At 43.2% G+C, this 12333-nt stretch overlaps 1 protein-coding gene across 2 annotated transcripts in view; it reads right to left on the bottom strand.

The window, feature by feature from the left end:
• Positions 1-4085: 4085 nt before the first annotated feature.
• The window catches only part of STXBP4 (syntaxin binding protein 4), a 65679-nt gene continuing 57431 nt past the window's right edge, over positions 4086-12333 (bottom strand). For both annotated transcript variants that reach the window (XM_031060922.1, XM_031060923.1), the window contains exon 22: positions 4086-6943. In XM_031060922.1, coding sequence (XP_030916782.1) covers positions 6832-6943 — 112 coding nt within the window. In that variant the 3' untranslated portion in view covers positions 4086-6831. The remainder of the gene's footprint in view (positions 6944-12333) is intronic.

The following is a 12333-nucleotide window of genomic DNA, read 5'->3' as shown; positions in this document are numbered from 1 at the left end:
AGCAGCCAGGGCCGTGTTGCTGCAGCGCTGTGGATCTTCCCGGGCAGTGCCTATAAATGGCTCCTCTCTGTCGGGGCTGCCCAGGGTTTTAGCAGGTGTTCCGGTGTCTCCCTGAAGGGAAGCAGAGCAGCCCATGGCACCCACGTGCTAGAGCAGCTCCCACCGATTTTAGGTCACATTAACAGCAAATCTGGGGATTTGCTCTGCTCCCTCTGCTGCAGCGGCTCCAAGCATCAGCCGCGTCTGATCTGCCTTCAAGGGAGGCTGGAATCTGTTTGAATCCCACTGTTACCTAGAATTTAACACGTACTCCACCTCCCAGAGCTGTGTGAACCGGCACAGGGCTATCATGTGCAATAGTCTTAAAAATCTTGGCAAGTGAATTTTGAAGAAAATCTCTGGTTAGGCAGTAGCTCCTGCTAGCAATTACCAGGCTTTTATCTGTAGCTGTCAGTGCACTGTAAAAAGTGGCAGTTACTCCCATTTTACAGAAGAAGCAGATGTTCTAGGGACATCTGAATAGATTTAATGCAGAAATTGCATGCCTAAAAGGTGTTCTAGAAAATCACATCATTATCACATGACTGATTTTATTCAGTGCACCCAGGAATTCAGATCTGCTGGCTGTGTTTCGCTTCTCTTATTTGTTTTAAAGCAATAGTTCCGAAGTTTTCATTTTGTTTCCCTGCTAAGGCAGAGGAAGAGCTGGAATGAGACTTTTGTGGTATTTTTTTGAGGCAAACTTTCAGGTATGGATTTATTCAGAACTTCTTGAGGTTTAATTTGGTTTTGTGATCAAGAGGCACAGAAGTCACATTTGTGAAATCCAATTAGGCTCCAGCCCTGGCAGAGACACGACATGAGGCACGTACATCCATCTGAGCCCCTGTGCCTCCCTGCTTCTAAAGCCCTCAGCCTCCATGGCAGGGCTGTGCTTCTTATCTCAGGTATTTGGGATTACTGCAAACTGAATTTACCCACTTGGGAGCTATTAGAGCTGCAGTCCTTCCCTTGGAAACGTGGTAGTGAGGGAGAGTGAGCTGAGCACTGCTCTGCTCCAGGGGAAGGATCACATCAGAACCGGGCAGGGCAGGAGAGCTGTAGATGGATGGATCCAAGAACAATTTCTGGGTGCAGTGGGCACAGAGAGAGGAGGCTGAGCTGTGGCCTTGGCTTTGGCCAGGAATGACAGCCTGCTCTGCACATCGCTGCTCATTCACCTCCCTGCCTGCAGCTGCAGCTTGTTGGTGCCTTTGCAGAGCACACTGGCTTTTGGATTCAAGGTTTTCCACTATATGAACTAAAACTTGTCAGAGCAAGGAAGAGCTCCCCTGGTAACACTTCCTAGGATCCAGCTCCTAGGGAGGTGGTGATGCCCCTGGCAGGGTGCCCCTGTCCTCACTCCAGCCCCAGAGCCCTTTCCCTTCTGGCTATAGCAAAAAAAGGAACTCAGTCCTTCTCCTTACCTGGAGAGCTGTAATTTCCCTCAGCCACATCAGAAGCTGAATTGCTAATTCCCCCCGTGCTCCAGGCAAGTGTCCCTGGCCCAGAACAGCTCCCTGGGAGCAGCCACTGGTGCTGTTCAAAATGTCAGTCAGGATGACTACTGAGTTTTCTTATAAATGAGAACCTACATTTTTATGAATGTGGTGAAATTACCAAGGCTTTTTCCTCCAGTTCCCTGTAAGTGGGTAAAATTGTGTATCCAAAACACTGGGACAAGCAACAATAACAAACCTGGCCTGAAACAGACTTCAGGGTTTTGTACCGAACAACCTCTGAGCACAGCAGTAAGACATTTTTCTGTTACCCTCAGCCAGCCACAGGAGTTTTCCTGTTAGTGAACATTTACTATTGATTTCATTTTTGGCTTTTGTGTCATTCTCTGCAGGACTCTAAGTGGTTACTGGAAACAGCAGAGCCTGCAGGACTGTGCTGCTTCAGCATCTGCAGCCAGAATGGGTTAAGCACAGGAGAGTTTAGGCTCAAGGGACTGGACTGCACACCCAAAGCTGAGCAGAGAAAGGAGTAAGAGATAATTGCATTTACACATTTTCAGTTAGTACCAAAATTCCTTTTGGTTGCATCTTTCAATTAGCCAGGTAACAAGACAGGCATTCTTCAACAGTTAGGGCCTATTTCCTGATCCTCTGTATTTTTATTATTTACAAGAGTTCTGCATTTCATTGATGGTGTAATATGGTCTAATAGTGCCAGGGAGGTTCTTACCGGGCCTCTCTGCTCCTGCTCATGCCATGCATCAGTGATGAGCAGCTGTCTTTAGCTGGGAACATGTGAGCCCCACAGTGACCAATTACAGCCCCTAACCATGGGTCCCCAGTGGCTCAGTCTGGAGATTAAAATGTGCAGCTCAGCCAGGGCCTGAGATCTCCCCGTCCCTGGAGAACTCCATGCTCCTGCTGTTCTCAGGAACAGTGGGGTTGGAAAGGAACAGGGATGCATTACCAGCCTTTGGAGTGAAAATGAAAACATCAGCAGGAACCCCAATACTTTGCTTGGATCCTTTCTGTTTCCCATATAAGTGCTGCTATTGTTACATTTCTATTTCAGGCAGGAAACATAATTTTATTTCTTTTTCCATTTCAATCATTTTTAATGAATTCTCTTCACATACAAGAGGAAGGATAGTTCTTGATGATAATAATAATTGGACCACAGGGAAATACTGCCTTGTGGGTAGCTGACAGGCAGGGTACTTGAGAGGAGATGAAGACAGCTCTGGTCAGAGTGTAGCTTTTGGGGGTCAGGGTGAAATAGTGACTTATGTGAAACAGCATCAAAACTACTGATTTTTCATGGTTTGCTTTTAGCCAAGAAGCCTAACAATGAAACCAAAATTCCCCATAGTGACTGGCTGGAGAAATTACATTCCTCCTCATCAGGATGAGGGGTCATTGCAGCAACCTCCCTCGTTGGAGCCCTCAGTGAATAATAAGGATTGTGTAGCTGCAGTTCAATGTCTCTATCAAACATCCTTCTTCAGGTGAAGGAAGAACACAGCTTATGTGTGCTTTGGAAAAATGCTGGACTAAATTCTCTAGAGTCTCAAGCACTGCTGTAAACAGCATATTATCTTGTAATAAAATAACTAAAATAACACCTGTATTATCTTGTAATAAAATATCCTATCTTAGATGAGTGTTGTGAAAATACCAACCTATTAAATCCATGCCAGCATCAGCCACTGTTGGTGGAAAAAAATCTAGAATGAGCAATAAATAATCAAGCCACCAGAAAACATGAGCAGAGCCTGAATGGCACAACCTGTGAGCTGGCTGGTATTTTTAGTGTTACATGAAAAGAATCCTCAGGGAAAGGCAAAGCTGGTTACAGAGGACAAAGGTGAGCCTTTAGTCACTGGTATTTGATTTTTGGTGCACTACCACAGCAAGCAGCCAGGGGAAAGATTTACTAAGGTATTTAGGTACCTAAACATGCCTAGCAGCATTTATAGCAGCATCTAAGTAGGTTAGGTGCCTAATTCCCATTAACTCCACGAACATGTTTAAGCTGCTAAACATCTCTGCAAAGCTGGCCCCAGTGCCTGGCCTGACAGGTGCCAGTCTGAACTGGTGTGACTGGGCTCACTCCCTGTAGGGTCTTTGGAGTGGGGAGTGTTGGGAACACACAAGGACCAGGAGCACACAACTCAACAAAGGCTCCTGAGCTGACTTGAAATTGCTGCTGCTGACTTAAAACAGAGCCACATCAAAGTCACTCAGAGCAGCACTTGCAAAAAGGCCACTGAATTTTGGAGTTTGGTTTGGAGTCCTGTGTGTCTTGAGCTGAGGGTTAAGAATCCCATCAGTTCCCAGAAAATGAAACATTTCACAAGCCAAGCCAGAGCAGCATTTCCTGAGCTCCTGGAGAGTCTTGCCCACAGTCAGCCGTGCACAGCCCAGCCTGTTCCACAACCACAAATATTTTTCTTAAAGGATTTTCCTTTCTTTACCTCCGTGGCACCAGGCACCTCCTGAGTGTCAGAAATGAACCAAACCATTCCTAAAGCAATCTGTTACAAGAGGCTTTTCAACAGATGGAGAATGTTATGTGGGACAGATTCATTACAATATAAAGGTGTAGTTTTATTAATTTAAAGGCTATCACATGCACTTTAGTATATTTTCCACGTAATTTTTTAAATTCAGGAATAAAAATGAAAATTTGCCTTTACAGTGTTGCATATGTTGACAACTGCTCTTTACAAATTCTGTTCCAAGTTATGCTAGAACCATTTTCTCAATATACACAGTTCAGCTTAAGTAAAATAATTTTCACAAAACTATTTCACATAAACGAAGAGATAAGGGGAGATCAAGAGAAATAACCTAGGAAACAAGTATACCAGTGTACAAAAATAGATTGGAACATTTGGAGATCGTAGGTAAGAAAATGTATTCTCAACCCCAGAGAATGTGAACTGGTGGATTATCTGAAGAGGGAAACGCTCACTGGAGCAGCTGAAGAGATGCAGAGATCTATTTCTAACATCTTTAATTTCTAGGCAAGTTTGTAAGAGAGAGAGAGAGAGGAAGAGGCTGCAGGTTTGTGCCACACGGGGGTCTGTGGGAGGTGGCAGTGAGAGGAGCAGGCAGATTGTCCCCGTGCACAGCAGGGCAGCACGTGCAGAGCCGTCCCCCTGCAGCTGATCCAGCAGGACAGCTCTGAGCTCTCTCCATGGAGCCCCTGCTCTGCAGAGCCTGCCTGAGCCACACTCCCCATCCCTAAAGAGCTGCTCCCCTTTGGAGCACCCAGCTGGCTGACACAGCCACGAGGCTGCAAGAGGCAGTGGTGGCTCAAACCTCTCCTGAGCAGGACTGGGGAGCTGGAATCTGTGTGCAGGCTGGGTATCACTGAAGGATGAACAGAAAGTGCTGTCCTAAAGCATCCAAATGACTACTACAGCAATACCACAAGGAATTCAGATGACATATCTTCTGTACGTCATGAGTCTGTGCCATTCTGAGAAAAGGGATTTAAATAAAAATGCTTCTGGAGTGTCCAAGCCTGAAACTGAAGCACATGCTCTGTCCCTTTGGCCTGAGCTCTCTGGGAGCACAAAGGAGGCTGTGGAGCATGCAGGAGCCACTGGAGCAAATATGGCTAAACCATTCATGTGTTATTGCTAGGAGAAGTTTTCTTAGAAATGTAAGTTACTGTAGGTCTGCTGAGCAAGCTTTTTTTCCCTAATCCACACCACCTGTGTAGATTCACAGATAATTTGGGTCTGACCTAGTTGAAAGTACAAAACAAATTTTTCCTATTTGCTTATTCAATATACCCTGACATCTACTTCCTGCAAAGCCTGTAAAGGCCTCTTTTGTGAGCTTCAGGAAGAACATTTGGTGATGTGCTCTCCAGCTCTCTGGCCAAGTGCAGGAGATTACTGGGCTGCTATTCAGAGGCCTGACTTGGATTTCAAAAAAAGGTGAATTATTTTGGTTCAAAAGGATCAACTGTTCCAGTGAGCCTGACCTGGCACAGCTCTGAACTGCTGAGGACAGAGAGCATGATCAAGGCACCAGAACTGAGAGTGAGTCTGGTTTTGATATTCATTCCTCAGAGGACAAGGATTCTTAACTCCAATGCCACACCTGCTGAAGACAGACCTCAAAAAATGTGACTGCAGCCTGTGCCCTCCTCACACTGCCACAATCCCCTTCTCCCTCCTGGACTGAAGCAGAGATAGAGATTTCCTTTGGCATATCCATCAGTGCTTCTGCAGGTTCAGGTCTGTCTCATTCATTAGTAACACCCACCATTATATACACAACACACATATAAAGAGCCTCCAGAAAAATGTAGCACAGAATCATACATTTGACAAAGCTGACATCAGACATTGTGCTGTGAATAATGAGATTTAAAATATCCTGTGCTATTGAGGTACAGAGAAACCTGTTCATTAACTTGCACCCCCCATCATTTTCTTTATCCTCTTTAAAACATCACTGATGTGTACAAAATGATTTTGTTCTACTTAAAAGACCAGTTCTGAGGAGGTGACTGATTTCTGCTGATCCTGGAGGTGGTTTCACAGGTTTCATTGTACTTGAAACTTCACAGCTTCCACTGAAGTATTTGATGTGTGTCTGTATCAGTTCAGCAGAATACAAAAGTAGAATAATTTTCATATTGCCTCATACTGTTGTCAGAGTATGATGTCCTCTATGAAAACCTTCTTTTTACTTGACAACTTATCAAAGACACATTTTCTAAATCTCAACAACCAATCTTAGTAAGTATTTGTTTAAAAAGTCATCAGGGCTCCAATATTCATAATAAATCACTAAATTTCTAGTAGCAAAACTTATTTGAAGATTTTTCCCATAGAAATATGAGTTTTCAGTTAAATTATCCCCATTATTCTCATTAACTTTGGTTCAAAAACCCCATCTCACTTTGCATCTCTCAGTCAACCATCAGCTGGAATCTACCACCAGTGGTCTCACCTTAAATCTCAAGTTGCTCAGAGCTGTGAAAATTTCAGCTGACCTGGAAAATTCTGCTTCAGGTCAGGGAAATGATGGGTCTGTGGGGAAATCATGAAAAGATGGGACTGGGCGCTAAGGTGAGACTGATCCCTGGCACACCAAAATGGGGCACATTAAGGACTCCTGTGGCACCTGCATCCTTTGTAGCACACATCAACAAACCCATCTCAAAACCAGCAGAACTTCCCCCACCTTGATGAGGAGAAATGTCACCAGGTACTACTACATTACACTAGAAAGCAGGTAGATTAAAACCTGTGCATCTGCTCACTAAGGGACTAAAACCAGACAAACTACTCTCTGTCCACAGCTGGTCTCAGCTCTTGGGCCCGGGAAGGTCTCTGATCCCATCCTCCTCCTCCTCGGAGCACAGCAAGCTCAGAGCGCTGGTGACGGGGTGGATCCAGGACGTGGTCTGGGTCACGTGGCTAAAAACCAACAAGAAATGCTATCAGCAACCCCAAAGAGGCTTACCCATCCCAAAACAAGGAATTCCAGGGGAAGTCTGGAGTTGTAACAATCATTATGACACCTTCAAGCACAGAATTGTCTTTTTCATGCTAACTGCAAGATTTTTAAAAACAAAATGCAGAGAGCCAGACCCTGGACTGGAGGTTCCAATTCCCACTGCAATAAAGAGAATGCTCTTGTATGAGACTCCTGACACAGACTGGTGACAATTCTTGTTAATTATTGGAGCTGCAGACAATTAACACAGCAGGACATTACCATGGCCATCTCAGTGGTCACAGCCTGAGGGAGGCAGGGTGGTCAAGAGGAAGTTGAGCAAATGTGGAATCACATTGTAGAAACACACACAGCTCTTTAGAACACGAACCCTGGAAGAGTCCAGGGCCAGGCTGGATGCGGCTTGGGGCAATCTGGGATAGTGGAAGGTGCCCCTGTCCATGGCAGGGGGTTGGAATGAGAGGCTATTTAAGATCATTTCTACCCAAACAACTTCATGATTACGATTCTAGCATCATTAACTAATTCATCTGGCAGAAAGAATAAAAAAGAAAAAAAAATGTTTTTTACATGTCCTCTAGCCCCAAATCTGGACATGCTCCCACAGCCCACACACAATAAAAGGGCATCAGTGCTGATTTTTAACGTTTAAACCCTACACTTGACATGCAGGCTAAGCTGCTGTATAGTGTCTGGAAAGCTTCTGTGTGAATGGAAAGAGCCCATGCAGGGCTCAGTAAGGACAGACACATGGACAGGTTTGGAGTCTGTGGTGAGAACACTGCACACCTTGTGAGTGGTGTGTGCATGTGAGCCATACTGTGTGTGGGCAACACACTGCCTCTTCTCCCTTCTGGAATAATGTGTTCTTGGGAAAGGAAATAGCTTCTTTTCACTTGGAAAAAAAATCTTGCTAATAAATTCACAGCTTTTATAGTAAAGTCAGTGCAAAGATTAATTTTGTAATATAAGTTCACTACAAGAACAAGCTGAAAAATATTGTAGGTATAATAAATGCCACGAAGGACAAATGGCTCTTCTCACATCTCCTAACAGTGTCCCTAAAGCTCAGGTCTGTACTCACTTTCCAGGTGCATTGGTTTAATTAAATTTGAAGAACTACTCTGGATTTACCTTTTCGAGTGAGAACAGGTTTTGTCTTTCTCTGTGTGAGAAAACTGCCTTGAATAACTGATTACAGGAACAGATATACTGAAGCAGGAATTCGAGTCAATGTTCCACTACACTGAGTGATGGGTTTGAGGTCACTGTTCTCATCACCATGATCATACTATTCACACCTTTCAGCTGAGTGCACTGAGCTTAGAATCAGTTGGGTGTGATGAGGATGATAGTGTTCACCAAAAGGTAAATATAATCCCTATGTAAATCCCTGCTCTGAACAGGTAACCTGTGAATTCAGGCACTACCTCAGCTGAGGCAATGCCTGAGCAAGGACCACACAAGAAGGACAAAGTGGAATATAAAGGCCATACCCTCTACTCTCACACATTAAGAAAAAAAAAAAACCAAACCAACAATCAACCCCCAAAGCTCAAGCTATATGTAAAACCAATTCAGAAGTGCTCTTTTGGTAGGAGCAGGACTGGATGGACTCCATTCCTTCTTTTGTTATAAAAATATGCAATACTGGGGTTGTAGGATCAGTTTCACAGGAGTTAAAACAAAAGGAAAAATGAAAAACATGTTCCTACAGAAAATACACTGCAGCAGACAATGATCACTCTAAAGGACAGTAATTCTTTCATTCTAAGAAAGCAAATGTACTTTTTTTACTAGGAATAAGTGCAACTTGCCAAACATTTCCAATGTTTACCTTTAGAAAGTCAGGTGACAGCCAACATGAACATGAAAAGAGTTGTTTTACAATGTTTTATGAGAGACTTGGTAATAAAGTCTGTGCAACCAAGAACACTGTTCCCATTATTCTACAACACAGGGAAATGTATGCATTCATATTTATATTATGAATATATTTACATTTGTAAATATACTCAGAAAAATATCTTTGCTGCATATTTCTGGAATGTTTTCTATAATGTCAGGAAATGCCTTGTTTCCCAATTAAAATATTCAGTCAATAAGGCTCAGTATTGGAGATGTGCTCCAAATTGAAGTCCCAGCATGTGATTTATTGGTATAACACACAGAACTTCCTCCAATACCTGCAGAATTACAGGTGCTGAATGAACTGGATTCCATCCATTCCACCTCTGCCAATGTAAGACTTATTGCCTCCAGTACTATTTTAAGTGTTTATATTGCCTACTTTTATCAAACCATTTACGAGCAATCCTTTGCTGAATTTAAATAAAAACAAAATGATTTTAGAATATTTTTTTTTCTCATTTTACTTCCTCATGTAGCATGCCCTGACCTGCTGTGTACCTGAAGCCCTGGCTCCATTTTCTCCTGAGCATGCAGCATCAACCCTGTGAAATGGGAGAGACTGCACAGGAGTAAAGAGTTACATGGAAAGCCATCCACAGATCTTTGACATATCCAACTAAAAATTCTTTGTTAAGTGTTTCTTCTTCAGAAGATTTTTCTCCTACACTCTCCAGGGCCAGGAGGCAAATGACAGCATGCCCAACTTCCTGCTACTGCTGTAGGAACTTCAGTTTGCTCTCATACAAATTAAATGCACAAAATTCTCCAGATCTTTAACAGTGCAAAACTGTGGCACTGAAATCTGGGTTACCTTTCTCTGTATTTGACGGTATAAGATTGTTTCATCACTGGTAACAAAGAAAAGAACCAGTTTTCATTCATTTTCAAGACACATGGGCCAAGTTTTGCTCTGTTGTCAAGCTGCTGCTGCAAACACTTCTGGTTTGAACCCAGCTCCTTTCAACTTGCTCTAGACTTTATCCCACGGGCAATTCTCTTAAGACAGTTTGGTTTAAACCCTTTGCCAAAATCCTTCCTAGGAAAAGAGCTCTTATAAATAAACATTAAGTCCAGATACCATGTCTCACATTGTAGACAGACACACACAATACGTGCAGATTATTTAGGTAGAGAATAAATGTATAAACCCTGGTGCTGTTTATTTTTAGCTCTCCAAAAGTGCTGTGACTAAAGAGCTTTGACATAATCAGTCCGAAGAGATAATCCCAGATTTACTGGTTTGGAGAACATTCTTGTATTAGAAATACATCCTCTCTGATTTGTGTGTTAGGGCCAGCAATAAAAAGTGAGAGGGAGTCCAAATCTACCTCTAGGTTTTGTTTAACTGATGCAACTGATTTGAATATTAAAGGAGTATTTGGAAAGCCAGCATTACAAAGTTTAAATGTACAACATTTTCCATTTGCAAATGTTCCTGTTCAAAAGTCTAATTTAACATTTTCAGAGCAATTAGCAACATTTAAAGATTTTTAGGTTTTCAAACAAATCACTGCTATCGGAGGGCAGCCAAATTTATTGCTAGAAAACAGAAACATTTGATCTGGAAATATGTCAGTAGATTAGTCTGTCTTTTTAACATTAGCAAACTGCAGGACAAATTTCAGAGCTTGGGAAAACAAAACATGAGAACAGAGGGATGTTTTGGCAAAGAAATAGTAGCGGATTATTTCAAATGCCATTATAATTACTCTCCTTATGGCTCTTCCTTCTTCACATGGAAAATTGTTTCTTTTAAAACTACAACCTCAGACAATCTTTCAGGAAAAGAATAGCTCAAAATTTCAGATAAAAGCTAATGGAAAAAAATCTGCAGAGTTTTTTTTAGATTTTAAGCATTATCAAGACATCTTTTCCACCTTAAATTGTGCTCTCCAACCAGGGCCAAAATCTGGAGCCTAACAAGGAACTGTGAAGTCTTGCAGACACCACAAGTGCTGTGGGTCTCAGTGCAAGATGTTGCCCTATAAACCTAACATGCATTATTGGAAGTTGGTTTTTTATCCCCCATTTTGACATGAGATGACATTTACAACACCTGGCTCAATGTTTCAACTGCACCAGGGTTCCTGAGCTTTGAAAGGAGCCACCTTGTGCAAGATCCATTTGTTTGGGATCAGTTCAGGAGAGGAGATGCCACCTTAAGCAATTACTCAGTCAAACTCTCCTAGTGAATAGGGACCATTACTCATTAGGGACCAAAAAGGATTTAGCTGTATCTGAACTTAAAATGCCAAATTCTGGCCTCAGATGAGCCCTGTTCTTCTCTACCAAACTGAGCAGTATGGAAGATGAAAGTGAAACTCTGCTTGTGTAAAACAACACAAACCCCATGATATCCTCCTTAATGAGCATGCCCCATAAACTAAATCCATGTAAGCCACAGTAGTAATTTCACTAAACTTTTAATCTGCCTTTGCTTTTTGATTTCCCAATCTTCACTAGCCCTTTAACATACAAGAGTGCTCAGCTGAAGGATATTGATGCTTGATGAAGATGTTCATGACCTCTGCACAAAACCTCTGCAAAGGCCTGGTGGCCCCCAGTGCTGCTGAGAGCCAGGGACACTGCACACCTGAGAGCTTCACCCTTTGGTGCTTCACTGTTGCTACTGCAATAATCATTAAAAAATGCAGCAAACAGCACTGCTAGATGTAGATGCAATGGGTTTGAAGGGAACATGTTCTACACTGTCCAGAAATCTATTCCACATGGTGCTTTGGTAGTTTTCACACTTGAACACATCTCCCAGTGGGAAGGGCTGGAGTTGCTGTGGAAGGAGTGTGTGCCATCTGCCAGAGGGCAGGGAACACCAACTCCTCACTCCCTCCTTACCCACTGGCATGCAGGCCCAGGGCACTGCTGGCTTGGAGGCTAATGAGGGCCAGAGCTCCAGGAAAATAAAGAACAATGCCTCTGAATGAAGATCCTGAAACTTAATCCTTTATGCAGAGGCTCTTCCATCCTCCCTGCCTGCTCTAGCACAGGCTCTGTGTCACTCTGTGCTGGACTCCACACAAGATTTGCTGGAATTACTGCCTTTGGCTTTTGTTTTCAGACCCTTCTGTTCCTGCTCCCCTGGTGCTTGGGACAGCCCTTTGCTTTGCAAGGATCCTTTGTCCCTTTCAAACCCACTGTCCCAAATTTCACACCTCAGAGAAGGCTCTCAGCTCTTATTCTCATGCTTCTCTAAGGCAACTCCCTCAAGCCATGATCAGAATTCCCTGGGCACATTTGGAAATGTTGTATAATTAGAAAATAAACAATCACACATAGATCCTGCACTATAGTGGAGCTGTCTCAGCTTGCAGCAGCATCTTATGGGCCTTCACATCCTGGCAGGGGAAGAGAATCACCCTTCCCTATTAGAGCAGGTCACAATGGAGCAGGAGTTCCAGGAGTTGCTGGTCCCTCTACCTGC

Source organism: Geospiza fortis, unplaced genomic scaffold (genome assembly GCF_000277835.1).
Source record: "Geospiza fortis unplaced genomic scaffold, GeoFor_1.0 scaffold221, whole genome shotgun sequence".
Taxonomy (NCBI): Eukaryota; Metazoa; Chordata; class Aves; order Passeriformes; family Thraupidae; genus Geospiza; species Geospiza fortis.
This window is presented reverse-complemented; position numbering and strand designations above follow the sequence as displayed.